The 27953-nt window shown below is 49.8% G+C and overlaps 11 protein-coding genes across 11 annotated transcripts; 3 read left to right on the forward strand and 8 right to left on the reverse strand.

The window, feature by feature from the left end:
- Positions 1–218: 218 nt before the first annotated feature.
- N7496_001992 (uncharacterized protein) lies at positions 219–3340 on the forward strand (the record flags this gene model as incomplete). The annotated part of the gene is made up of 3 exons (XM_056694923.1): positions 219–617; positions 682–1150; positions 1218–3340. Coding segments are annotated over 3 exons (2991 nt in total), but the record flags the coding sequence as incomplete, so codon positions are not given.
- A 342-nt stretch (positions 3341–3682) lies between these two features.
- On the reverse strand, positions 3683–5215 carry N7496_001993 (cellulase family protein; the record flags this gene model as incomplete). The annotated part of the gene is made up of 3 exons (XM_056694924.1): positions 3683–4766; positions 4837–4927; positions 4984–5215. 3 exons carry the CDS (start codon positions 5213–5215, stop codon positions 3683–3685), a joined length of 1407 nt encoding a protein of 468 aa, XP_056561653.1.
- Positions 5216–13169: 7954 nt separating this feature from the next.
- On the forward strand, positions 13170–14192 carry N7496_001994 (uncharacterized protein; the record flags this gene model as incomplete). The annotated part of the gene is made up of 1 exon (XM_056694925.1): positions 13170–14192. One exon carries the CDS (start codon positions 13170–13172, stop codon positions 14190–14192), a length of 1023 nt encoding a protein of 340 aa, XP_056561654.1.
- A 903-nt stretch (positions 14193–15095) lies between these two features.
- On the reverse strand, positions 15096–15656 carry N7496_001995 (DUF3602 domain-containing protein; the record flags this gene model as incomplete). The annotated part of the gene is made up of 3 exons (XM_056694926.1): positions 15096–15253; positions 15333–15545; positions 15605–15656. 3 exons carry the CDS (start codon positions 15654–15656, stop codon positions 15096–15098), a joined length of 423 nt encoding a protein of 140 aa, XP_056561655.1.
- A 680-nt stretch (positions 15657–16336) lies between these two features.
- Positions 16337–19162, reverse strand: N7496_001996 (putative transmembrane glycoprotein; the record flags this gene model as incomplete). Its single annotated transcript, XM_056694927.1, has 1 exon — positions 16337–19162. The coding sequence occupies one exon, from the start codon at positions 19160–19162 to the stop codon at positions 16337–16339; it is 2826 nt and encodes a 941-aa protein (XP_056561656.1).
- A 597-nt stretch (positions 19163–19759) lies between these two features.
- Positions 19760–20254, reverse strand: N7496_001997 (GNAT family N-acetyltransferase; the record flags this gene model as incomplete). The annotated part of the gene is made up of 1 exon (XM_056694928.1): positions 19760–20254. One exon carries the CDS (start codon positions 20252–20254, stop codon positions 19760–19762), a length of 495 nt encoding a protein of 164 aa, XP_056561657.1.
- Positions 20255–20761: 507 nt separating this feature from the next.
- N7496_001998 (GPALPP motifs-containing protein 1) lies at positions 20762–21596 on the reverse strand (the record flags this gene model as incomplete). Its single annotated transcript, XM_056694929.1, has 2 exons — positions 20762–20959; positions 21036–21596. The coding sequence occupies 2 exons, from the start codon at positions 21594–21596 to the stop codon at positions 20762–20764; spliced, it is 759 nt and encodes a 252-aa protein (XP_056561658.1).
- Positions 21597–22020: 424 nt separating this feature from the next.
- Positions 22021–22905, forward strand: N7496_001999 (uncharacterized protein; the record flags this gene model as incomplete). The annotated part of the gene is made up of 5 exons (XM_056694930.1): positions 22021–22093; positions 22150–22189; positions 22255–22285; positions 22316–22442; positions 22505–22905. 5 exons carry the CDS (start codon positions 22021–22023, stop codon positions 22903–22905), a joined length of 672 nt encoding a protein of 223 aa, XP_056561659.1.
- Positions 22906–23067: 162 nt separating this feature from the next.
- On the reverse strand, positions 23068–24405 carry N7496_002000 (lactonase family protein; the record flags this gene model as incomplete). Its single annotated transcript, XM_056694931.1, has 2 exons — positions 23068–23923; positions 24005–24405. The coding sequence occupies 2 exons, from the start codon at positions 24403–24405 to the stop codon at positions 23068–23070; spliced, it is 1257 nt and encodes a 418-aa protein (XP_056561660.1).
- A 961-nt stretch (positions 24406–25366) lies between these two features.
- On the reverse strand, positions 25367–26056 carry N7496_002001 (M24 family metallopeptidase; the record flags this gene model as incomplete). Its single annotated transcript, XM_056694932.1, has 1 exon — positions 25367–26056. The coding sequence occupies one exon, from the start codon at positions 26054–26056 to the stop codon at positions 25367–25369; it is 690 nt and encodes a 229-aa protein (XP_056561661.1).
- Positions 26057–26537: 481 nt separating this feature from the next.
- On the reverse strand, positions 26538–27893 carry N7496_002002 (tyrosinase family protein; the record flags this gene model as incomplete). Its single annotated transcript, XM_056694933.1, has 3 exons — positions 26538–27273; positions 27330–27415; positions 27471–27893. 3 exons carry the CDS (start codon positions 27891–27893, stop codon positions 26538–26540), a joined length of 1245 nt encoding a protein of 414 aa, XP_056561662.1.
- Positions 27894–27953: the final 60 nt, after the last annotated feature.

Raw genomic sequence — 27953 nt, forward strand, 5'->3', positions numbered from 1 at the left:
ACTCAGCAACAAAGTGTACTTCTCGGCATAAGAAACCCCGAATCATTTCGTCGATCTGCGCGACTCGTCGTAGCTCGGATTTTCCGCGTCGACGGGTATATAGACTAGAGGGAAGCTGTAGCATCCAAAGGGTGTCAAGGAGGGGTTTATCACTTTACTCGTTTATCGAGATGTGGACACCTGCTATCAATCTTTTAAGCTTGCTGCTGCTTTGGCAGCCGGTACGAGCAGACACCAATGATCAAACCTCTGCAAAGGTAGATCGGGGGACATTCGATGATCCCGCTGCCCGACTTCGTCCGCGTTTTCGATATTGGTTACCCGACGCTGGGGTCGATATAGAGACAGTACAGGATAATATTAAATCTGCAGGTGAAATTGGAGCCGGTGGAGTGGAGTTTCTCCCTTTTTACAACTATGGTGGTCAATTGACCCCGGAGCCTACGGGTGCGAATTGGACCAAGGATGGATTTGGAACACCTACTTTTCATAAGATGTTCCTAGCTGCGTTAGAGGCCCATAAAGAGGCTGGCTTGAAGATGGACTTTCCTCTTGGACCGAACCAAGGCCAGGGCGTACCGGCTGATCCGAGTGATGAAGGCTTGCAGTGGGATTTGGTATGTGAATGCCGTAGTCATGTGTTTTGGTTGAGATATATTCTGACTCGGAACAACTTCTTAGGAAACATTCTCAGTGGCCGTCCCGAATGGCGAATTCAATGGACAGATTCCCGGATGGGGCGCTGGTGAGCTGGTTGCTTTAGTCTCGGCAGAAGTGCTATCTACCCAGAACATCAGCCTGGATACCAGCAGTACTTCGTCTTTCTTTGGAACAGCTCAAAGTTCATACCTCTCCTTGGTGCTCAAGAATGGCACTCTGGTTGATTGGGCGCAGAATGTGTCCTCGACAGGACATGCTTCTCTCAAGTTCTCCACTGGAGCATCGCATCGCCTGTTTGCCTTCTATCAGTTCTTGAGTCATGAGAAAAACCTTGAATATAGCAGTGGCAACGATGAGACAATCTGGGATAACGGATCGTATGTGGTGGATCACTACAGTGCGCGGGGCGCACAAGTGGTGGCCAAGTTCTGGGAGAAGTACATTCTGCCCGATGGAGTCAAAGACCTATTGATGGAGGTTGGAAACTATGGTAAGACGCCTTCTCAACCAAGTGAGGCTGGTTTTATCACGCATTATACTGATCTATTCTCCACTAGGCTGGGAGGACAGTGTCGAGATCAGATCAAACGTCTCCTGGACCCCTTCGCTTCCCGAAATCTTCCAATCAAAATATGGCTATGACCTCAAGCCATTCTTGCCGCTGGTTATATTCCGGGACAACAATATCAACATACAGAGCAGCAGTCCCGGTGCATTCCACAGTATCCTCGACACTCCCGACCAAGGCCTTGGCTATTTCAATGACTTCCGTGGAGCTCTTGTGGCAGGATACCGCAATTACTTGGAAGAACTAACCAGATGGGTGAACAAAGAGCTCAACCTGCAAATGTCGGCTCAGGTGTCATACAATTTGCCAATGGATATGGAAGCCAATATTCCCTTTGTGAATGCACCTGAATGTGAAAGCCTTCAGTTCGATAGCAGCATTGATGGATACAGGCAGTTCACTGGGCCCGCTAACTTGGCTGGGAAGCGTGTCATCTCTAATGAGATGGGAGCTGTGATGATGAAGGCGTATAATCTTCCGCACAGCGAGCTGTTGGGATACATCAACCGGGCTGTGGCGGGTGGTGTTAATCAGATGGTTCTTCATGGACAGTCATACACTGGTGACTACTATGGCACGACCTGGCCTGGATACACTGCATTTGTGTACTTGTTTTCGGAGCTCTACTCTGACAAACAGCCATCTTGGAGCCATGGCCTCGGAGATGTCCTGAACTATACAGCTCGAGTTCAGTATCTCCAGCAGTCGGGTGTACCACGCACCGACGTTGTGATTTACAATAAGGTCTCTAGTACTGATCCGAGTTTCCCGACACTATACTCGTCAACCGACTTGATCGACGCTGGCTATACATACACATACCTCTCTCCTGACAATTTTGCCTTGCCCCAAGCAAGCGTCAAGGACAATACCCTTGGACCGGATGGTCCCGCATACAAGGCTATGGTCATCACTAGCAACAGCAACCTTACTCTGGATGGTGTGCATTACATTCAGAAGTATGCCCGCGCGGGTTTGCCAGTGATCCTCAGTGGAGGCGACCCCGGTGTCTATGCAACCCACGACAGCAGAGATACACCGGCCATTAAGCAAGCTATCCAAACCTTGAAGCAGTCCCGCAATGTCCACAGCGTATCTGCCGGAAAGGTTGCTGCCAAACTCCAGGCCCTTAGTATCCAGCCACGCGTTGCCCTGCAGACCAATGGGACATGGTATTCGACCTGGAGGGAGGATGCACAGAACGGTATGGATCACGCCTTTGTGTTCTGCGATGGTAATGCCTCGACTGGTACCGTTTCAATCACAAGCAGCAAAGCACCGATCTTTTTGGATCCTTGGACTGGACAAACAAAACCGGTACTCGAATATACTCGTCACGAAAATCAGGTTACCATCCCGCTCAGTTTGGCAGCCAACCAGACAGTCATGATCGGCTTCACCGATAGTGCTTATAAGTCCGTGCAACACGCCAGTCAGCTGCCATCATCTGTCGCAGGATACGACTATTCTCGGGAATCCGGCCTTGTCCTGCACGTCTCTGCAAGTAAGGACAGCCAGTCTCTGGTCCTATCCAACGGCAAACGTGTCAGCCTCGGAAGTACGGACGTACCCGGGTCTTCTACTTTGTCCAACTGGTCCCTTACGGCCGAACACTGGGAAGCACCCTCGAATATCTCCGATGCTGCTACCGTCGCTGTCAAACACAACACAACCCACCAACTCTCCTCGCTAGTCTCTTGGACAGAAATCAGTGCCTTAAGAAACGTCTCCGGTCTCGGCTATTACTCAACCAGCATCACCTGGCCCCCGATTGGTCATGGCTCCGCAGATGGAGCCTACCTCATTCTTCCCGCCATTTCCCACGCGGCACGCGTATATATCAATGGACAGAAAGTTCCTCCAATTGATTTCTCTGCTCCGCGGGTGGACCTCGGTCCGTATCTGAAGAAGGGTTTTAACCAAATCACCGTCGTGGTTCCGACTACTATGTGGAATTACATCCGTAGTATTGCCGGAGACATTCAATCCGCGGATGTCCCGCTTGAGTCTTTCTTCTCCGCTGTTGGGTATACTACTCTTCCTTCTGTCACTGACAACGGCTTGATTGGTACCGTGACGTTGGTGCCGTATGCCAAGGTGCGCCTACAATAGATAGCTAGTGGCCGGCGAGGGTTGTTGAGGGAGGATGGAAAGAAAGATAGTAATGCAGTACCTTGTACCAAATCGCTTTTCTTTGTGAATATGAGCAGATTCTAGAGGCATTCCCAAGCTCTGGTGTTCGATTTATTTGCATTACTGTTGAAAATTCCAGTTCTTTGGGTTCGTCAATTCAGTTACAAGACAAGGCAACGTATCCGATCAAAGTAAATCATGATTTTGAGTCTGATACAGGAATATTGATGTAAGGACTAGTGCTTATGGAGTGAGGATAGTATATCTGTAGCTTCGCTTGCCGAGGCTCTGTTCGTTGAAAAAAAATAGGTTCTGTATATCCTAGGTCGGGTTCATAGCCTTCACCCAAGGTTTCCAGAACTTTTGCATTCCTTCTGGGTAATTCCACCCGCTCCAGTCGGCGTTTGTTAAGCCCCAGGTGTCGGCAACGCCTTGAGCCCCAGATCTTATCCGATAGCTACCAGCGTACGCCCACATGGCCCAACTGATTTTATGAGCCTCGGTGAAGGTTCGAATGCAATCTTGTAGCGTCGCATTGAATAAGCTGGAATCCTGGCCATTTCCAAACTCAGAGAGAATCACTGGTGTCAGCCTTTGCGCAGGTGGACAGTCGCCAGTAAGGCGGCAGCCATCTGCTGGAGGTTGAATTCCCAAAGCATTGAAGCCATTGCGGTAGAAGGCAGCCTCAATAATAGGACACGTCCCAGTATCGATGTCCTCGCTCATGTCATACAGGTGCAGCTCCCAGACAATCTTGTTAGCCCAGGGATAGCTGTCAAGGTCGAAATACACTGGTGGCCGACGGTGTGCGTCTCGAACGGCCGTGCATTTGTAGCATGGCGCAGTCAGCAGGTTCTTCCGAGTGGTCAATGCTGACAAGTCCTCATCGTACTGCATCCCAGACCAAGTTATCAGCAGATCAGGATTGGCGTTGTAAATTGTGTCGGCGCCAGCGCTCATGTTACCAACGAGCGTCATCCAGTTGTAGTCGAGGTTTGTTCGATTCCACGACTCCCGCAGCTCGTTGTGTAATGACATAGAGACGACATTCGAATGTTCCTTCGCCCAGGTTGCCATGTACGCCATGCCACGATGCCACCGGCTGACATCGAAACTCACGTCGTCAAACCATCCATTGCCGTCCGTATGCGAGCAGCACCACTCGGCGGTACTCATCTGAGTATCTGGGTGAATAAAGATACCTTTTTGCAAGGCAAGTCGTGTGATATCCGACCAGATCTCGAGGCGCGTTGTGTTTGAGGTCCACTGCGGGTTCCGCGAAACTATATCACGGGTCACTTTGGTGCCATTAACCTGGCCCAAGCCCTCGATCATGGCCTCCTCGAGAGGAACATCCTTGCCGTTACGGTCGTAGATTTGATCAATCATTTCGACAGCATAGGTTCTATGTTTTTCCAATTTATCAGCCATCAGCTGCCACCGAATGAAAAAGCAGCAATTTCAAGGAATCTCACAATCGTATAAAATTGAATCCAATTCCCGCCATATCGTCTAGGATATCTTCGGCGGATTTGAATTCTAACCCTTCAGGTATCATGGTTTCCACTTCGTAAGATTTTAGTAACGATTGCCTGGTTTTTCTTTGCGATGCCCTGACTTACGGTGTCCAGGCCAGTTGACACCGGCCCATTGGATCACGTCACCCCGAGAATTAACGATATCCCTACCCTTCGTGCTGAAGGGCCCATATGGCCATGAAGCTTTCTGGTCTCCCCTGGGGAAATTCATTTTGTCCAGCTGGGGATTGCCGTTAGCCAACCGCGGTAGATGCACAGCCCCTGCGGAAGCGGAGCAAAGAAGTGGCATTACGCCTAGAAGGCGTTTCACTTTCATCGTTGTGTTGGTTTCGCGGGCCTTCAGAAAATTGATAATGAGATCAATTGTTTGGAAAAGAAATCATAAGACTGAGGGATTGTCTGTCTTTTAATAATATTGATGCGGGGTTCAGTTTGGATTCGTGAAATAATATCGAAATCTTATGGCATAATAGCAGTGCCGATCCCCTCTCCAACACTCGTGGTGTGGGGAAGCCCCCGCCGCGGTTTTCCCGGTTGCAGTATGGCCCAGGGACTGATATGATTAAAAGTTGGCGGGGGTTGGACTCGCGGAGCCGAGTTCCCCGGCATAGTGGAGACTGGCTGGCCCCGTTATTGTTGTAGTCAAGGATGACAAACTTTGCTTCGTCTGTTACAACAGCAAGTGTGTCGAGGCCCGAGTCCATGACGACCGGTAGTTAGAATATAGGCAACTATACGAATCGATTTGAATTTGCTGTTCATCCTTCATTCCATACACAAGGCGGGTTATTCGGCCATTCTATATCTTTGCACGGGCCCAAACTGAACCAGAAGTGGCCACAGGTTCTAAAACCGATAAGGAAAGCTCACTCGGATTTTTGATACTTTATGATGTAAAAACAAAGGGATATGTTTTCAAATAATTTATCTCATCATGTTGTTTCCTATCCACTGCGACATCTGTAACTTTGCGTAATGCAATGCGCCGGAGGCACGAACTTATCCATATTGCAAACATATAAGTAGACATTAGGTCCGTTGGATGATATTTCTTTGACACATCTGAAAAGGAAACACACTACAGAGCTTCATAGACATTGTAGTCAATGTATCCACATATGATAGTTACACGCCCGGGACGTGTTGTGATATAAGGTGGTGACCATAAAAGTGTCACAGACTTTGAGACCAAGCGATCAAATCGAGGCTTGTTGTTCAATAGGCCTGTTGACCAAGAAGTCGCTTCATCATAAATTGATGCAATTGACACATATTCTGGAGTCATTTCCTGCGAATTCGGTATGGCTAATACCGATTGTTTAGGGAGGTAGGCAAGAGCACCAAGTCAGCAAAGTTTCAAAAGTTTTTCAATGGAATCCCTAAATATGAGGTTCCGTGCCTGCGTATTAAAACTTCATTTTGATCGGGTTAACATGCGTGATAGTCTCATTAAATTAATTGGAACCATCTTTATCAGTCGCCCGACCAGTAGGTTGAACTCGCCTTCCGCCGCAGACCAGTGAAACCTTTTGGAGTACGATAAAGTATAGAATCCTGCTATCCAGCAGGCTATACTCTGTATGGTCGGTATAAAGAAGGAAGCGGTAACCACACAATCGAGATATTGCAAATACCTTGGCAATAAATTGATTTAAGATGTAATGTGCTCCCTAATGTCAATTCGAGGGGCAACGGCGATGATCTTGGATTGACGGCAGGATTTCATTGGGCCGCGGGTAACGGATCCGATTAATCTCCTCTTCTCCTTCCCTCAAGATATAGATCCCGGTGTGTCTCCTTTTCTACGGGTTTACCACATAAGAAGTAGGGTAGTAGGAATAAACACAGGTTTGAATTTTATCATTACCCCCACGAACGGCAGCTCCGACCAGGGCTCACGGCTCCTTGTTGATCTTTTTTTATGGTCCTCCAAAAATATCACTCCCAATAGTTGAAAAGGGCACGGCGAACTTTTGGGCTCACTGCCCCAACACCCTGAGCTAGAGATTCTCAACCCGGTAGAATCTCGATTTTGGCCGGTCATAAGATCCACCACACCATCTATGTACGCATTTCCTACATACCTTATAGAAGCACGATTCACCGCAGGATAACGATTTAAATTGATTCAGATTAACCTAACTAATTAGATTAATGGAACTGATATCTAGTTAATATGATCTATAACTTAGTAATCTATAATTTATTAAATCTTTTACTAATCTCAAGACTAATCATTGTGTACCACTACGTTATATTTAGAACATCCCGTTGCCGTTGAAATAAGGTAACAAGGGGTGCAGAATACCTGTCGCTGATAGAACCAGGGCACTTTATCCCAATAGGCCTTCAGCTTTTGGGGATTATTTAAGTATGAGAGCAGATCTTCTTGCGATGGAAGGCTGGCGAAATGAATATAGGGTTCGAAGCAAGGGATTTATTATACGATAGAGCCTAAAATTTTGTTAATGCTAATATGAACCTTCGGTATTTTACATATTTTGTACCTATAGTATGCTACTGGTGCCAGTGAAAATCCGTGTCCTGGAACTTGCGTATTGGTATCAGTGTTGCCGAATTCGCCATACAGTAACTCTTAATCAATATCTCCTTCATGAAACACCCGGGGCTATCCCAGCGCCAGGCTAAGGTAAGTATCAAGGCACTATACACTCCAGAATGTCATACAGCAGTATTTAACCACTACCTATGTGTTCTTATTCTCATTAACTGACAGCGGACATTTACTCCTATATAGCACCAGAGTGATACCAATTCTAGGTCTTTTGCCAAATAAATCCCAGCGATGGTTTATTCGAGTTTATGAAAGCAACCGGAAACGCTAGAATAGGCAAGCTTAAACGCTTACAAGATAGGCAGTAGGGCTCTCCTTCGAGAGATAGTAGTCTACTATAAGAAAGTAATTAACACTAAAATATACGTTAAACGAACCTCACACGTAGGTTACCAGGGCACATTAGGAGCTCTAGGGAGGGAAAACGCAACAATAAGGAAGCGCACCTCTTTCTTCCCTTTATTCACTCAGTATCATTAAAATATTCATAAGCGTCTACGCAGTAGCAAAAATCATCTATATCACAGTGCGCCGTGTAGGCGTATTATTTATATAAGATATTAGCCATATCATCTCCTAGAACTCCTATAGCTAAGCCTTAATAGACCATCTATAGAAGCAGCGATCTATTAGGACCGAGAAGTTGAAGAATTTCGGCACTAGTTATTTAGTCTCTTCCTTAGAAATCATAACGACAAAGTTAGCCAGATCAAACCCCGGCAGCGGTGTATCACCAAACGTAAAGCTTGATGAGCTATGGTCATTCAAATGAAGTCGCTGCTATACCTCATACAGAAACGAGACTCCGGAAGCTGGGCCGATGCAAGGGCCTTGAAGGTCAGTTACTGGGATATCAGGCGAGGTCCTCGATGATAACTCTGTGTCTGGCATTGCGATCTCTGGGACGCTAGGATTGCAAGGAGATGGTGCTCAGCGCTGGTCGGTCGTGACTATCTGATGGTGTCAGAGACACCAGCGTAAGGGGGCAAGAAGGGAAAACTGAGTCAATTGGTCTATCTCTAGAGAGAGCAAGAAGATGAAGAAAAAAGAAGAAGAGAAAGGCTTATATAGGCCTACAAGACAAAGAACAAAGGTCTGGTCTTGGCAATCAGCAAACCTTGCCATGTAGGAACAAACGAGGACTGCACCACCAAATTACTAAGGCCAAGGTCGAGGTCAAGGGGGTCGAGTTATCAAATAGCCTTTCCTAAGATTTAGAGTGATTCTTGGAATTGCCCTGGCCAACGCATACTGGTCACACTAGCTCAAGGTGGCCTGGTTTGCATAGGCAGGTCGAGGCACGAAAGAGAGCAAGGAACAGAGTCGTTGGTAGAGGAGAATAAACCCTCAACAGCTTTGCTGTTGTAAGAGGGAGGGGTGAGATAAATATACTCACGTAATTACTAAACGTCAGACTCGGATACAACTAGAATTCATGACACAATAATTACACCCCTTATGGCCTTTTTATTATCTATTCTCGACCTGCAAGACCGCTCTACATTTGTATAGCTAGTATACAACAGGGTCAAGAAGATATTTACACATATGAGCGTATATAAGAGCCCAAATTTATGGTCAAATGAAGTGTACGACGTATCCAGAAGTACCGGTTTTCTAAGACCCCTCAGTGGACTATTTCATGTACCTCGACGATAGAAAGTGATAAAATCTCCCTCCATAAAGCTAGGTATTCGCGGAATTGTGCCTCAGGCTCGCAGGGCCCTAAGGAACCCTTCCGTATACTGTATTTAGCTAAACCTCAGTATTGATCCCAACCCATTCGCATAACTCTTCCGCTCGCCAATAATTACCCCCTCGCTGATAAATACTATTCCGACTATCGTGCTGACCGGCCCCCGGATTTTATTCAAATCCGATCGTTCTCCACTAATTACTTCCCGCTTTTGATGGGGTCGCACTACATACTGTTTATGAAAAATGCAATCATGCTCTACAGTATCATGTTGTAAGACTAAGACGAGACTCTTCGGGACCGGTACTATAGAACCGGGACCGTTTTTAGTCCATCGCGTATCCGGACTGACTCGCATAGCGGGATCCATAGTGGATGCTTTTACGATGTGAACTCGTTGGGCCCTTCCAGAACGACCGTCCGAGCACCGTACGGGTTGACTTCTGTTTTGAGTATATGTAATATGACGGCCTTGCTTATTACTGGTCCTCAAAGACCTCCGAAGATCTCCAGATCTCCGTTCTCCACTTGTCGCCAATCGTAGACCGTGCATCACCCGACGATTTCATGGATCGTTCCCGCCTACTTTGATGACGGATGTTTCTGGGTATCGGGCATTGCACAACATGCCTGTTGTCGCTGTCATGACTCGCGAGTTTATCCTGTGGGGAATTTACTTCATACCTTATTAGGAAAGAGTCATACTTGTTCTATGATGTGGACATCCGAGGCTAGCTCGGCATATCCGAATACCAAGATTTGCCATTATTCAGGTGGAACAGTCAGCGCAAGGTTAAGTAATTCATTCACCATCACTCGAACAATAACTGATGGGTTACTCACGACAAGAAAATGTGACTTTTTCATAGATTCTACCACACAATCCAGTGGCACTATCCACAACATCTACATGACACCCATACCTCGCGAAATTCTTCGATAACCTTGGCCCCAAAGTTTCGCCCACTTTCGCTCGACCCACCCAATATACGAGATACCTTCGCTTCTTCCCCATATTCTTCTTGTGGCTATTGCTCTAATCGCCACCGGCAGTTAGACACACATCTATGTCCCACGCGGCCGCCTTGGTCCGTGCGAGCCTGATCAAGCCTCGCCCAGATCTGCTTTTCCCGAATGAGGCTACTCGCAAGGGAACGGCCGCGTGGCTCGGTATAGTGAATCGCAACCAGGACCAAAACAAACGGTTTTGGTTAACCAATGATTAGATAGACAAAGCAAATAAGCTAAGACTCGTTTTTAAAAAGAATATCTACTTGTAGGGTAGTTGGCCTGTTGTTTGGGTAAGGATAAACACCAAGTCAAAATCGTGGCAAGGCCGTTTCTTGACGAGTTCGAAGTCCACTCCTCTCAGCCTGGAGTTATATACAGTCTCCTGACACAAAATGCGGAAATACAATAGCGATCAGCAAGAGAATGGGACGCCTGAGCGGAAAGGTTGTAAAACCAGTTAACAAGACCTGTATACGGGGTTCCCCATTCGCCATGCCATCGAAATGTTGCCGGCTGGTCGCTAGGCGTGACAGGGCTGTTGCGAATGGCTCAATCGGGTTGCTTAATAGGGCTACGGGTTGCTAGACCCGAGGATGGTGTGGCGCGTGTCATGACGGTGCCGAGCATTCTAGGATCCTTGGCTAGTTGGTCGTTACGACTGCGTGCTACGTACTACGTACTTCCTAGTTTGGACGGCGTGCTTGGCTTGCACTGGTGGTGGTTTGGCCCCGGTCGCGTGGCGCTTAGATGGGGAGTGTGATCGGTTGAGAATAAGGCCTGTGGAGGATTATGGTCTCGGGAATGGAAGATTATGCTGCAGGGTGCTGTCGGTGACTCGGCGCAAGGCTCGGAGACCGAGGAGGAAGAGAGAGCAGATAGATTGATCGGTAGGGACTGGCATGGAATGCAGAGGGCGTGGGGAAGAGAAATAGAAAGTATGAAGAATTTGATCGTTAGCGCTATGAATCGGGATATAATTTTCAATAATATTGTCGCTAACTAGAGGCGTATTAGGTATAGTACAATCTGCACTTATGTATGGGATGAGGAGTTCTGTGGTTGCATAGGGGAATAAGAGTGTGCATGTATAATGAAGAGAGAGCCACGAGACATGCACTTAACAAGCGATCTAGTACAGTAACTACCTCGCTAGTAAACTCCATAATCTACCGCTATTGTCCACCGCTAGACGCCTCAGTAGAACTATGGAAAGCACTGTACCAAACTATGTACAGTAGCATCTCGCGACATCCACCCATCTTCGACCAGCTCCCAACCAGTCAAAGACTCAAAATCCCTCGTATGCCCCGATCGGGAAAACGCATGGCTCGTCTTGCTTTGCAGCCCCCTCGCCGTGTCCACCAATCACACTGGGAGTAAGGGTCCTCTAGAACCGCTGCAATCAGCAACTGATGGCGGATAGAGTCCGGCCCCACTGGCGCTAAGACTCAATCAGGCAAGACGCGCCACATTTTTTTGTTTCTTTTCTTTTTTGGCCCCGGTCTTGTTCTTTTTCTTTCTTGGGTGCTTCCGACCGATAGGTTTGGAGGGGGTAGTAGAAGGAGAGACTGTGTATATATGGCACTGAACTATATACGATAGTACTGTAATAATCTAACACTCCATACTATGATAGTACGGAGTATAGCATCAAGACCACGAAGTATACTGTACGGAGAACTCTACCGCGGCTGCAGAACGTTCAGAATGTTCGGCCCAAACGCAGTAAGTGGGCCCCAATGATCATCCTGCATTCTCATTCGGACTGCACAGTGTGTACTAAAAGTTCATAATTATGTCATTGAGGGTCACTAGCTCCGTATAGCTGCACCTGCATTTACCGATTCGGGCCATCTAGTGCTTGTCTCTCTGTCTTTGGACTGGTGAGCCTCGATTTCATTATTTTTTATGAATGATTTTTTGGTTGATACTCTTTTTCCCATCTTAGTAGTATCCCCCTTCTATCCATTATTATGACTCCACTCCACTCCATTCAGGATCAGGAGAGATACTGCAGGATGATCGAGGATTAGCCTATGGCCTTGAGTCTGTCCTGTGCAGTATTATATCCCCCAGTCAATGCCCCCACCACTCTAGTCACAAGGGGTGGGCGCAAATGAAGGCGATCTTTACTTTTTCCCTTTATGGTTTCTCGGCAGACTTTTCTATGATTATTTGATCACGAATTATAAGCAGTTTATCGATTCATCTCAGCCTTTCTCTGCAACTCGCACTCATTTCCCGACTTCTCGTAGATCCATCGGGTTCGCCGTCCACCCCCCGGGTAAACCCCCAAGCTTGGGCCTCGCAAATAAACCTAAAGACTTAAAAGTCTATAGCTATCCACTTGATCTCTCTCGTGTGATCTGGGATTAATATTCTCGACTGTTTGCTGTTTTCTCGAAGCGTCCGTCTGAAACGTCCACACCCCCTCTTTCATTCTTCTCCCGTCTTTATCCCCCCTCTTCATCTCTCGTCCCACCCGGCTATACCTATCCATGCTATCCTGGCCGAATAAGCGACCCCGACAGGGTAGTCCGCATCGTGAACCTCAGGTACGTATCCGTCTGCCCGGTTCATCCGAGAAAGTATCAGCCCAAAAACAAGGCCATCTCCAAAAGAGGAAAAACTCCCCCTCAACCCTTCAAAGCTGGCGGAGGATACGCGAAAGCAGCAGCTTCGGTCCCCGGTCCCGTGTGGTTCCGTGGCGTCCATAGCTCCCTGCAGGGCCCCTCCTCTTTTTCTCTTCGGGCTCCTTCACAAGCTCGGGATTTTCCTGGTCTCCTGCTGACGGAGCCCCATTTCTAGTACTCTCAAGCGAGCTGCCCGCATTGTCTCGACTACAAGAGCGTCTGTCGGTATCTGCCGCGCCCTCGCCTGACGCGGTTGGATACCAAGTCTCGCTCGACCTCGTCTATCTCTAGTGCCTCGTCAGCGACCATGTCTGACGTTTCTATTTCTCCGCCGTCGCCAGCGGTGGCATCAAGGATGACGGACCTAGTATCCCCATCAGATCAACCGGTGTCTCAAGAGGAGGGCTCGTCGTTGAATGTACCGGCTCGGTTTCCACCCAAGATGGAGGAGTCGTTGCATTTGCAGGATCTGGAATTGATGATGCATTGGTGTACGACGACATATCGCTCCATGGCCCGCGATCATGCAGCCGAGACTTTGTGGCAGATGGCCATTCCTCAATTATCCTTGCGATTTCCCTCCCTGCGACATGGACTCCTAGCTCTATCAGCCTTGCAACTGGCCGGGGAGAGCTCAAATCCCGAGCGAAAATGGCGATATCTACTCTCGGCGCGCGAGCATCAAACTCATGCCCTGGCAGGTGTGCACTTCGACGACGCCGAGGACCTCACCACAGCGCAATGTAATGCCTCGTTTGCGCTATGCTGCGTGTTGCTGGTCTTTCCATTTGCATATTGTCTAATTGATGACTCGGCCGAGGAGGACGAGGAGGAGCAACCCGAAGTCTTGGATGAATTCCTGGAAGTCTTTGACCTCACACGCTGGCTCGTGGGCGCGATGAGACTCACCATGGACCGAGTCGCCAACGGCGAACTATATCCGCTCGTACGACCGGATCCCACACGGCCCACGATGCCGGATATGTCTCAATTGGTCATTTTGGCGCTGAGACGGCGGAATGCGGTGGAAGCGGAGCGAGATCCGTCTCACGAAAAGGGTGTATATGACCAGGCCCTCGAGCATTTACGGTACTCCCTGGAACAACTCATGAGTGGAGGAGAACCCAAGGATTTCGCTTTTTGCTGGGCATTCCGTATTCCCGTGCGATTCCAGGATTTGGTTCGGGAGCGGCAGCCTTTCGCTTTGGTCGTGCTTGCTCATTACGCTGTGGTCCTGCATCATTTGCACGATTCCTGGTGGATGGGTAATTGGGGCACTCGTATTTTGAAGGAGATTGTCGACTATTTGGACCCTGAGTGGCGCGAGCTGATTAGCTGGCCCATTGACGCGACGGGGTGTTTGTTGCCTGAGGTATGATGTGCTCTTGTCAATCTAGGGAAGCACATTGTGCCGAGGCTATTCAGCGGGCACAAGGAAACCGCCCGATCAGAGAGTCGCGAGGGAGTTGTTGATCAACGACCTTGGATGTTTCCGCTAGGAGATAGGCGCCGGAAATTGGGATAAGTCTATCCCTGGGGAAATGTCAGGACCTCGGTGTGTTGACGACACCAAACGGCGTGTCCTTCCGAAGGAAAGGAAAAAGTAATAATAGGCTGCGACCAGTCATGGCCAGCCCCTGCATTCACATTCGCATTTGCATTCGCGGCCAACCAGACAGAAACCAGGGATTGCGACCATTGTCTATAACGAATCATGAGAGCGTGTCATTAGGATAGAAAAATCCGCTATCGACAGAGAGAGGGAAAGAAGATGGGCTTTTTCTGCACCAAAGTGCTGTGCACCCAGGGAATAAAACTAGAAATTGAAGCCAATCAAAAAAATCTTAAAACGAAATGAAAGCGACCCAGCAGAATCTCGAACGCCCCCCGATAACACCAAGCGCCAGTCTTTGATGGGCATTTCCTTGTACATGGACTCGTGGCCCCAGCCGCGTGTGCGGGAGTCCAGTAAGGCCGTGCAGTAGCGCGAGAAAAGAAAGATAGGCCCAACCAGGAGGGAAAGATAAGGAGAATTGAAAACGCGAAAAAAAGCAACCACCAGATGATAAGATAACCACCCCCGCATTGCCGGAGTAAGTCTTTTGCAACCTCGTCCACTGACCATGTTCTCTACCGTGAGGTTTGAGGCCATGCGGGATACACTGGAAGGTATTCGCTGCTGTTGGAAAATGGAATCGCATGATTGAGTTGATGACCCGGTCGGTATGTGTTTTGCGGGGGGTTATCCAAGGTCATTATCACTGATGTGAAGTCTATCGTTCTAGGAAGATGGCGAGTCCCGGCGCATCTCCTGTCGCTTGTGCTCGATCTCCTTGATGCGATCCTTGGATTGTGTGCGCACCCGGATCAGCTCGGCCTCCTCCTTACGGGCGTGTTCTTCCTCCTCGGGCGAGGGGATGTAGGCATTGGCGGCGCCACCTATGGATTCCAATCGAGTTAGCGACATACTTCCTCACCTCTCGCTGTCCTGTCAGCGCGGGGATAATCCATCACATACCTCGGCCCGTATGGTGGGGGTACTGTTCCCCCCGGAGCGGCGGTGACTCGACATCTTGACTCTCGCGCGCGATCTCTGGACGCTCCGGATCATTCTGCACCATATTCCCCGATCCTCCGCGACCGGTGGTATAGATATCTTGCTTGATCGTCGGCGTGGCAAGATCCTTGGGTGTCTTGGGCGCTGTGGATTTCTGTGGAGGGGCGATATTGCCTACATTGAAAAACGCTGGTCAGCGATCGCTTGTGAAAAAGGATTGTTGGAAATCATACCGGCGCCTCCACGGCCGTACGAGATCACTCGATGAAGAGGGGTACCACTCATAGTGAGAGCCGATGAGATTTGGATTTGAAGATTGTCGCGGGAGTGAGAGAGCCTTTGAATGTGGGGGAGTGCGGCAGATTCTGTTTCCGCCTGGTAAGTCACGTCACGCGGTCGGTCTGATATTTCGAGGAAGGAGGAGTGGACGATCAAAATAATAATGATCTGGGGAAAGATAATTGGAACACGAGGATGATTGTCAGGGGAAGAGAAAGTTTGTCTCCTTTTTTTTTCGCCTTCTCACCTTCTTTTCCCCGTGTTTTCGGTCTCGTGGGACTGAAATCTTTTCCGCGCCAAGCAGGATGAGGTCATGGGACCGGCCGCTTTGGGAATCTCCATCCTTTTCCTCAACCAAAAGGTCTGCTGGATCGTGGGATATCCGGCAATCCCGAACGGGTCAGAAATGACTACCGAGGGTGGATCTATTTCTAATGATTACTGTTGAATTGACAGTCTGTCCTATGGATCTTGCGACACCCGAACAAATAAGGAATTGGTTATGCAGGGAAAGATCGATTGCTTCAGTTATCTAAGCTAAGAATGCAACGCCATCAACAATACAAAGATACACACAAGAGATAAACACAAGCCAATGGATATCATGTTCGCCATGCCTCAAACTCCAATGGAAGCCAAACGGATTCAAATCAAACAGACCAACCACGGACAAAGAAAATAACCATTCAAACAAATGCTAACTCGCCACTACTGGCAACCGGAAGCCCACGAGAACTGGCGCTTCTGAGAGGCGGAGGTTCCAGTCCCATATTCCACGATTGGTTCTCCCTCGCAGCGGCGGCTTTGTGGGGACTAGCTTTGCGAGAAAGATGCTCTTCGAGATCAGATACAACCGAAGAACTCTGCGGGATGCCCGAGTCGGTGTCTGCCCGTAGTTCCTGCGGTGGCTTGGGGTGAGACCCCGATTCTAGGCGTCGAGCACTGCTGAGACTGTTCTCACTCCAGAAGCGTGGAAGAGGAGAGATGACACCGCGGTAATCCTGTGCCAGACTCAACTGACTCTGGCTTTTACCACCGCCCTCGGCGAGAGGGAACAGACCCGGTGGTGGCTGGAGAGGCTGGTATTGGGATATCCGGTTCTCGTCACCATACTCAGACACAGACATGGCTGTGGAATAAGGACGAGCTTGAATAGACTGACGGTATTCGTCGCTGAATGTAGACACGGAGACGGTATCAGCACGGCTGCGTAGACTGCGAGCTCGTTCGAGGGCCCGGAGTCCGGAAGATGTGCGGCGGCTGATTTGAGCAGAGAAAAGCGGGTTCGATGAGTTGCGGTGCTTAGCCCGGCTGTGGACAAAGGCCTCGAGGGAATCAGCTTCGGAGATGATTGACTCGTCGGGCTCAACGGCCCTCAGGGTGACGCGTTTGGTGTTTTCATGGATACCCTCGGCAATGCTGCGCCTGGCACGGGCAGCAGCAGGAGGAGGTCGGGGGAACAAGGGGGTGATATTTCTCATACTGCTGTCATCGCTCATAAATGAAGCCTGGGTGTTTTGCCATGACATACGCACGAAGCCGTGTCCAGGAGGCCCGAAGCCACCAGCACCATGGCCAGCGCCACTCATTCTCACAGGTAGACCAGAGGCGACAGTTGAAATTCCACTTGAACGCTTCGAGTATCGCTTCGAGCGGGATGACTGGATGGATTCACGCTTCATTGCTCGTGGTTGAATGGTCTTTAGAGGCTCTCGGCGGGAACGAGTGCTAGTTCGACGGCGTACACCAGGGCTGCCAGAGAATGAAAGGCGCTGATTCTGCTTTCTGGTGGGCGAATTTTCAACCGGCTTGCCTTCCTCGATGATAGAGTCTCGCAGGGGGACGAATTCTCTGCGCCTTGGTGAACGGGGTGGTGGGCTAGGTTCTGGAATCGCCATCATGCTGTCTTCCGGCTTGTCGAATGATGTAACATTCCAACCAGGGCCGAGTTCAAGCTTGGGGAGGTCAGAAGCAGGTGAGATTGGACTCATCCAGTCATCCGAGTTGTCGTCTTGCGAAGGTCTGCTAGCAGCACCCGGTTGGCAATTGGGAAGATCTGGCCGTGCAGGACGTGGTGGGGGAACCTTGCCTTCCAATGGATCTTGTCCGTCCTCCACCGTCGGTGACTTTCTCCGACGACGCCAGCAGCAGAAAAGGATAATGCAGCTCAAAATGACAGCCACGGGGATGATTACCGAAATTGCAATAATTCCGGCCTTTTGGTGTGAGGGGTCAGAAGGATCGGAGGAATTAGAACCGCTGGTAGTATTGTCTGACGGCTCAACAACATCGATGTCAAAGTCTTGTCGGTTCTCAGTTGACCCTTGGGATGCCTTTAGATGAATAGTGAATGTCTCCGGCTGAATGTCTGACGGCACCTGTCCAGAGAGCGTCTTGTTGGCAGAACTATAAGTAAGCCATGAGAGATCATCGCCAAGATCGACGTCAAGTTGCACCGAATCATCGGTCAAAATTGACTGGTTGAAGACGAATGTAAAGTCCTCGCCGATGGTCGCCTTGCAGCCTTGAACGGTCTTCAAGAAAAGCTCCATGAATTCTAGCCGAACCATCAATTTCGCTTCATCGTGATAGGTGTCCGTCACAGTGATGGTGATATTCTGGTTCACGGCGGTGTTTGGTGGGGTGCCAATCAGAGAGACTGAATTCTTGTCGAGGCTCAACCAGTCCGGAAGTGCAGCGTCAATCGCGATCAGGTCCTTGCTCGCGATGGGCGAGCTGTCCATGGTAATGAGACTCTCGAAGCCAGGGCTATTAAATGTCTCGCCTCTCGTAAGATTGTAGGTTCGCACAGTCTCATTGAATGCTAGGATATGCGGCCCGATAGCGAGCTGAAAGGTCTGATTCACCGCACTGAAGCCTGCTACGTCCGACGCAACCAGCTGGAAGGTGAAATCTTGAGGACTAGAGCCAGGAAAAGCCGGGGTGTTTCCAGAGAACTTGAGGGTTGACGCATCAAAGCCAATCCATGAAGGCAGGGGAGCATTATTGGGCGATGTTCCGTAGTAGATCGTTGACGGGTGGGTGTTGTGGAAGGTACTTGGATCGAATTCGATGGAGAATGGTTGACCAGGGTGGATGTATAGTGTTGCTGGATATGAAACTGGTCCTACAGTCTGCAGTTGCGATACAAGAGATGTACCCACCGTCGGACCTTGGTCTGAGGTGACGATCAGAGTCACATCCATGCTGTCGGAGTCCGAACCATTTGACGCGACCAGTTCGAAAGCCGTGGAACCGCTATCCTGTGAATCTGGCGTTCCTGAGAGGGTACGGCTGGCACTGTCGACTTCGAGCCATGACGGTGCGTTCTTGAGTGAATACTCGGTGTCAGAATCAGTGTTGGAAAAGGTGCTGGCAGCAAACACGAATCTGAAAGGTTGAGAGACGCGTGCGACGGGTGGTAGTTGGGAGTTGACAGGGTAATTGGCGGCTATAGCTGCTGCATGAACTATGGCTGCCAGCGCCAGCGTGATGACAAGGCAAAGAGCCATCGTTGGTCGACCCAGTCCGGATCACGTCCGGAGACTGTGTGTCTTGTGAATAACACAGCTAGCACGACCACGATGGATTAGGATTGAAGCACGACAGCGACACACCACAATGCCTCAATCAGACGGATGGAGAGATGGAAAAAAGAACCAGAGTGAACTGAAGGAGAGAGAAAGTGCAAGATGAGGAGGTGGCTCGTCCATGATCTCCCTCCAGGACTCCGCTCCCTGGCACTCGTGCCAAAGGGACAAGGAGTTATTCAGGGCGTGCCTAGTAAAAGCCATGCCTGGATATGCTAAGCGTCACCGAAGTATGTAACAGAGTGACAGCCGAGAATGAGAGAGAGCAAGCGCGTCGGGACTAAGATCGAGGCTCACGTTTTGCCGGAGCCCCGGTCCCAAGCAAGGGATGTCCAAGCTCCTTTGCTAGCCAAGGAGCATCGACAATGCCCATTCACACAGATGCTTTCTAGCCCCTCGTAAGATTTCCATAGAAAGGGGCCAATTAGACTGCAAGTAATTGTCCCTTCGGGGATGAAGAAAAGGCACGCCCCATAGTAGTATGAGGCCGTCGGATGGCCGCAGGTGGCTTCTTTGGCTTTAACCGTCACGTTCTAAATCAAGGACCATTCTGATGCCCGTTCGTCCAGGGGCGTAGTAATCAGAGATCACTTCGCGCTCCTCGAATCCACATCGGCGATACAAAGCCCGCGCAGGCTCCCTGGCCTGGTCCACCCATAGCTGGATGTACTGGCAGCCCTCCTTTCGCAGGCGCTCTTGAATGTAGGACATGAGCTCTTGCCCAACGCCCTGGCGACGATAAGTCTCGATCACGCAGACCTTGTGCAAGAGGGCGACTCCCTTTTGGCGCACGTACACTGCGTAGGCCACGAGATCCTTTCGCGTAGTACCCTCGACGCGGGTCGAGTATACAACCCTCGTGTTGGGCTTTTTCCTCCATAGTTCTTCCCCAAATGCGAATGCCTCATTGGTTGGAAATGTCTTTTTCTCAACGCGTGATATTTGGGTCAGAATCTCCAGTGCTTCGTTCCTCTTCAAGGAATGGATGTCCGAATGGGCAAGTGTGGGGGTCATTCTTCTCTGTTCCACGCGCCGTGATCACGAATGTGATCCCAGCTTATCGGGGGTTGATTCAAACCGGTTTGCGTTGCAATTTCTAGCTTTTAGCTTCCCCGGCTCTTCAAATTTGCCCAGGGAGTTAGCGATCTGAGCGAGGATTGGAACACCTGAATCGGAGGTGATGGAGAGCTGGTCGACAGGGTTTGTTCGCGGAGATAAGATCGTTGAGGCCTCTGATTTCAGGCACCAACTCAATCTTCAGAAACACCACCTTAAGTAGACCATTGCTCACATATATCCCATGGCGAATATGGCTATGTAGCTACTAAAAAAACCATTCATTCAAATGGCAACTGATATTGCCCATGCTTCAGTCACTCAAACACGGTTTCTTTATATTTCAGTCGTATTGACCTTGGGTATACAATTCTTGAGCCTGTTCCACAACAGGTACTTCGACAAGTAGAGCATTCACATGGAAAGACGGATGTCAAAATGGTACAGGACGCGCCACAGAATATCTCAAAGATAGCTGCCCTTTGAAAAACGCGACCCGTAATCGCTCGCTTTGTTGACCATCTCCCGCCGTTGCGCACTTGTAATCTTTGACGCAACAGCCATATCCTTCTCCCGATCAAAAGCACGAGCACTCGGATCGTCTTCTTCCTCTTTCCTTGCAGCTTGCTCTTTCTCGAGGCGCTTGTTATTTCCCGTTTGATCCTATAAGGATATTCGATTAGCACATGAAACTCGGAGACAGCGCGCTAGCAGCATTCCTCATTATAGCAACACTTACATTGAATTTCTTAATTTTCTCTTCCATTTCCTTAGCTCGGGCCGCATCCTTCGCATTTGAAGGACGCTGCTCTGCGCGGTTTGGCGCGGCATTAACACCCATCACTTCATCCTGTAGTCGTCGCATCCTCTCCTCCGGAGTTTCAACCCATGTGGCATCCACCTGTTTCGAGCCCGGTGCTCGGGCAGACTTTCCAGTCTGGAATTTCCGATTCCGTAGTTGCGTCGGATCAATCTTAGAGGCCCAGTCGCTCGAGCTGGGTGGGTGGAGCATCCATTGGTCGCGCTGAGTCTCCTTCTTCTGGGCTTCTGATATTTGGGGAGCAGACTGGACGGTTGTGTGAGTAGGTTGTGCGCCGCCGAGGGAGGGTGGAAGGCCGGGTCCGAAGTCGTCGTCGCTGTCGCTATCACTGTCGCTACCGGATTGGGAGTCTTTGTTGCTCTCGTCGGGGGTCTCTGAAGGCTGGGGAGGGGGCAACGACGGGCCAATTACTCTTTTCTTGAGTGATGGCTCATCACCGTCTGCCTCGGCATCGAGCTTGCGTTTCTCGGCGGGTTCCATGGTGGTGTAATGGGGAAGAGATGAGGTCGTGTCAGGGAGGAAGGTCGGCAGAAAAGAAAAGCGCGATAAGATATGCTCCTCGATATGCGGTTGATGTCATTGCGCCTGACCGCCTGCTTGACATAGCTATCGTACACTCGCCTACAGCTTCACCAAGACAGATTCTAAGGTCATATAGCTACCAAAAGCTGTCATTGTTTCATGATCATTGGGTCTGTCACAATTTTGGCTATATTTGAATTCCTGTAACATGCTTGATATCTGATTTCCATTTATGAACTCAGTCCGCGCGATCTACAGAGCTGACTAAGCCATAAATCTTTCACCCATCACGAACCCCACTAGAAATCAAAAAGTGCTGGAGCATTCACTGATCAGCAACGGATCCTCGCCCTGTCGATACCTCAATCTCCTCTGGCCCATCATGGTCTACTATTTCACATCTAACGCGGTCTCCCCCTCCGCGTTCATATACGTCGGCAAGGACAAGTTTGAGAGTATGATATCGATTGACTAGTTGCTTCAAGGATGAGCTCCTAACAGTTCTGCCTAGATGAGGATCTGATCAAGTTTGGATTGGACCACGATGTCTGGTAAGTGTGCCTTGAGGGAATATCATTCCATCATTTGTTGCCGGGCTAACACTGCTGTACGATAGGGTCGGTCTTCATACCCCCGGTCTTACAACGGCCCTCCTAGATCACTAATATCCGGCACAGTTCCACGTTGATAACCTATCGAGTGCGCACGTCTATCTTCGTCTCCGCGATGGCGAGACGTGGGACAATATCCCCGAGCCCCTCCTCGAGGACTGCGCCCAACTGACGAAAGCGAACTCGATCGACGGTCCGTCCCCGAATGTCTCTTCCATATACCAACAAGCTACGCATGTCTGACCAATTGTGCAGGAAACAAAAAGGACAACATCACCATTATCTACACACCCTGGTCAAACCTCCAAAAAGACGGTTCCATGGCTACCGGCCAGGTCTCCTTCCACAACCAAAAGCTAGTCAAGAAAGTCCTAGTCCGAGTCCGCGAGAACCCCATCGTCAACCGGCTGAACAAGACCCGCGTCGAGAAATTCCCCGATCTCCGCGCCGAAAAAGAAGAATTCCTGAAGAAGAAGCGACACGACGAGCGCAAGTTGCGAGAGCAGCAGCAAACTCGGGATAAGCAGGAGAAGCGTGAGCGTGAGCAACTCAAGTGGCAGAAGGACCACGCGTACGACGACATGTTTAGCGCGGAGAATATGGAGGCTAGCAGCAACCAGGATCGAGATCCGGACTTTTTGGACGATTTTATGTGATGAACCTTTGTCGCATTTTGCATCTCTACGACAATAGCACATGAAGATATGAACTCCCCCCGCGTTTCTCATTCGAAACTACCCCCTAGGTTAAAAAGTATGTAGATATGAGATCCCATTGACAAGATTTCTACACCTCCCTCATTTCTGTCTATTTCAGCGTCACTCTTCCCAGATCACACTGCTCAGTCCTTCGGCAGTGCCCACGGTACCGGGCTCGCCTACTTGCAGCATGGCAATCTCCTCGCCCAAGTTACCGGTTTCCCGGTCCCGACGCACAATTGCCACCGTCGAGGTGGCCTGGTTTCCAATGGCGACCAGATCACCGGCGCGGTTGATCGTGAAGGTGCGCGGTACTTTGCCATAAGACGAGGTCTTATTCCGAAGCATCATGGCCCCAGAGCGTGGCGACCGGTCCAAAGTGACGATACTATCGTTCGGGGCGAAGCCCTGATCCGTGCGAATGGAGACGTAGAGCACATTACCGACCATCCGGATCTCGGCTGGGGTCGCACCCTTGGGCATCGTGCTGTTGGTATACGGCACCATGGTCTGGGTCTTTTGGAAAGAGAGACATCCGGATCGTGCATAGGCCACCTCAAACACGTCCACCGTGCCGCCAATCTCGTTGGCGAGGTACATCATCGTCTTGCCGACGGCGGCAACCTGGCGCCAGTCCTCTGGCCGACCGTCCTGGCTACCGGTGAAATGCGTATCGTTGTTGATTCCGTCCGTCCAGAACACACCGTGGCGAGGACCACTTCCGAATGTGATGTTGACTGGTGGGCATTGCTGTAGCTTGCCGGACCCACTGTCGATGGAGTATACGCGCAGCAAGTCAGCGCCCAGATCGGGACTTACAACAAAGGACCCGGTTGGGTCGAGGAAGACCTCGTGCGGGTGAGGCGCGTCTTGTTGCGCGACGGCACCCTTGTGGGTCATGTTGAAGTGGAATCCCTGGACAGCGGGCTCATCGTCGCGTAGAGGGAGGGCAAAAGTTGAGATTGCAGAGCCCTCGCTGTGGAATTGTTAGTTTGAGGTCAATAGAATAACCAGATGCGCTTCGGGCAACTTCAACAATCGAGGAATAAAGACTTACTAATGAGCAATGGCAAGATATTTGCCACCCTTCCCATCCTCATAAATAACACTATTCACTCCGCCCCCAACGGTATTCGTCTTCGCAATTTGATGCAATTTCCCATTCTTCCCGGCATGATACGCCCATAGGGAACCATGCGTACTGGGATCCGCCGTGCCATCCTCGTCGGAGCAGTAAACAGTGCGCGTCTCGGGATCGAATGTCAACCAGCTCGGCATTGAGCCGCAGGTCTTGGCCGTGTCTGTAAGGGACAGATCATGGCCATTGAAGGCGAGTGAGTAGACATTGCCGTTGTAGTGGGTGGCCCAGAGGCGGGCGGATGCGCGTGGGGGTGTTTGTTGTAGGGATGCGCTTGCGACAGTGAGGAGGCACAACAGGGGCGCGTGTGTGAGGCGCATTGTGGCGGTGGCTTGGGATGTAGATTTGTGTCTAATTCATTCGCAGGTGCGAATTGGAAATGTTTTGGTATAACGATAGCGTGTTAGTGAGGGGAAGCACTGAGTAGAAGTAGAAGTCGAGGTAAATGTCCACAGTGGAGTAACAAGTCACGAAAGTACTGTACATCAACGGGGGTTTCAAAACACGCGGGATGATCAATTGCAACCCTGATAAATTCTCCAGGGTCTCAGCCACGGTCAACAGGGTCCGGCATCATACCCAGTGACGAGTGCATCGGCCATGTTTCGTGGATAATTGGAATGGATCGACGTGGGGGGTTGCCCAAGTAGTCCCGTTGGAGTGGAGTCGGCGTGGGAGGGGGTTGGGATTTGGGAGTCAAGGGGGAGAACGGGATGACGATGGGGTAGTTGTTAGGATGATACTTTCTATAAGAGATACCTAGAATACTGGGTCCTTGTATGCTATTCGAAGAGTTGGCCAAAGCGATGGATTGTTTTGTTGTGATAATGGAAAAAAGTAGAAGTATAGAACTAACGACTACCACTTTCCCCGACTTTCAGTGCTACCTTGCCACTTCTGCAGATGACAGTAGCATCTGGCTTTGGTTTCACATTAAAGGCACCTGTATAGAGATTATGGGCAATGATGATACGCCGATGATACACCGATGACCTTGGGAGGTGTAGTTTATGCTTCTTCAGGTTGCTATTACCTTTAGACTTTAGTATATCAGGTACGCACTTTCTCTTCAAAAGGTGATCTGCAAGCCGGGATCGCTCCACTGAACCACCGTGCGCTCGATTGTTTGACCGAGATATAGATCCAGTTGACCTATGGAAAGTAACACTGATATGCTATGAATCTCAGATTTACAAGACGGCTATAACAGCCTATCCGATAGGTTCATTTCCCGAATAAATCTAATAATGTCTAGAACATATCTAGCATCACCAATCAAGTTTACTCCACCGTCAAAAGTTGCTCAGTGAACCCCCCAATCTGTCTCGCAGTATCATGAAGATGAATCTCCAAAATCCAATGCCTCTTAAACCCATCCGGCCCAACACAATTCATACTCTTGTCATTCCCCTTGGTGATATACAACGTCGTCTTATCCTTTGGAATACGCTCATGCGGGAAATCCCCAACGATATGCCCAGCAATATGAGCCCCAAACTCAAACCCATGCTCCCGCGCCACATCACAAGAGATATCATATAACTCCTCGCCCGTCATATCAGGATTCTCGTGGAATTTGCCCTTGACAATTTCCCAGATCGGCTGGAGCGCATCGCGCAGTCTTTTCTTGTGCGGATCGTCTCCTAGTACGAATGTACGCCCGAAATCGGCTTCCCATTCTTCGAAGACGGGGCCCAGATCCACGATTAGAATGTCGTCTTCTTGGATGACTCGATCGGGTGGGTTGTCGGCGTATGGTCGAAGGGTGTTTTCTCCGCTTCGAACGACTCGTTTGTGCCAATGGGTTCGGACGCCGTAGCGTTCGGCGCCTAGTTTGTGGATTTCATCGCTTAATGCCTTTTCGCTGATTCCAGGTCGGACTAGGCTTGTTTCGATTTCTTGGAAAAGAGCGATGGCTTTGGTTTGGGCGTCTAGCAGGAATGCTGCTCGTTCGGCTTCCTTTGCTTCCATTGTGCGGGGATTATACTGGACGAATTGATGAAGATGTTCAGAGGATGAGTGATTGTTGGAATCAGCGGGGAAGGGCGTCGTCACCTCGGCTGACCAATTGGGGTGGATACGATGGTAAACATTGAAATCTCCCCGCTGGGGGGTTATCTGACTCATTTGTTGGAGAAGTGGGGGAGTACTACAGTAAGCCTTGGCTTGTGGATATGGGCCAGCGAGTTCTGAACTCTCCTACGTGTTGACCTATATTCGATACTACCCTTGTATTATGTTTCAAAGCCAGCATACCCTTTTCAGATACTCAGCATATTAAGGTGATTTTGTGCCCATTGATTATCTACAAAAGTACTATCAAGGTATTTACGGCAAGTACAAGCAGTTGTCAATGCATCTGATACTTATTGAAAAGACACAATAATATAAATCCATAGCTACAATACAATCAACTCCTCTCTATCCAACCACCTTCAACCCAAAAAGCCAATCACAAATACACATAACAAAAAGGCCCAGCAGTCGTACTCATAAGATCCCTCATCGCAATCGACCCCCGTTTAACATACCCCACATGAACCCGAGTATCAAGCGTAGTATTAGGCGAAACCGGCTCATTCAAAAAAGTCCCCGTCCCCGAAATCGCAAACTCCCGGTTCCCCAAGTCACCATACTGCCAAATCCACCATAGCCGATCAATCATCGCGTGATGATTCCAGAATCCCGGATCGCCTGGGTTCGCATCCGTGTCACGGCCTGGATCACCTCCCATTGCTAGATGGCCCCCGCCGTGGATACCGAGGAGTCCACTGCCCGGTGCGCCTTGGGTGTTTGTCTCAAAGTCCCAGATATCAGTGCTATTTTGGATCACTGCCAGGATGGTTGTGTAGTTGTTATTATCGTGCAGGATGGAGGTGGTTAGGTCTCGCTTTAGGCAGCGGGGGTTGTAGTCGAGTGGATTGGACATTCGGGATACATTGCCCCCCGGGACGTAGAGGAATGAGGGGCCCATGTTGACGGTGTAGTTTACGAAGGGCCCGCTGGTTACGCAGCCTCCTCCTGTGCCGGTTGGGAGGGTGAGGGGTGGGATATCGGTGTGTCCTAGGGGGATTCGGAGATCTGTTTGGTTTGGGATGAATTCGCCGTTACCGGAGAGAGATGTATCGCTACCGTCGAAGAGGGGGGATTCTTCCATTGAGTTTATGTCGGAGCCCCAGTTCCAGTAGCTAGAGGAGATTGTTATTCGAGATGTGTCCAAATGTGAAGAACAAAGAAGACGTACGGGAGATCACCAGTGTAGCCACATTCATTACGGAGAGCTTCCTCGAATGTGTATATGAAATAGCGATGCCATGCTAGGAAGGTGCCCTATACATGATCAGCATAACTGATTAATGTACTGCCTGGAGCTTACAAGACTTACCGTTCGGTGAATATGCCAAGTCTGATTGATATGTGTAGCCACAAAGTCATCATATCTTGTCTTGGCTCCAGCTGCAAGGGCAGAAGGTGTCTGCGGAGGCAATTGTTGTAGACACAAGATTGAGTCAATATAGGCCCTTCTTTCCCCGTGTGTAAGAGATCTCCAGTCTCGACGAACTCTGAGGGTTTCCAGGGTACAACTTCCTCGGTCATGGCTCAGAATACGATTCTCGAGACCGTACAGCGTCAAGTCAAGAGCAGATCGACCCAGTCTGCTCATCTGATATAACGCCACATCCGTAGAAGAGATGCTATCTTTCGTTAAAGCCATGGGCATAGCCCAGGCCCGTGAGACCAGACATAGTAAGAAGCTGATCAATAGAGCATCCATAAGGAAGACTCGAGTACCGCCTGTGGCGCGCATGAATGTCTGATAGCAATGTCCACGCAAGCACTTCTCATGACAACGTGAACATCAGACGAC

The sequence above is a fragment of the Penicillium cataractarum genome (genome assembly GCF_028827025.1).
Source record: "Penicillium cataractarum strain IBT 29864 chromosome Unknown utg000001l, whole genome shotgun sequence".
Taxonomy (NCBI): Eukaryota; Fungi; Ascomycota; class Eurotiomycetes; order Eurotiales; family Aspergillaceae; genus Penicillium; species Penicillium cataractarum.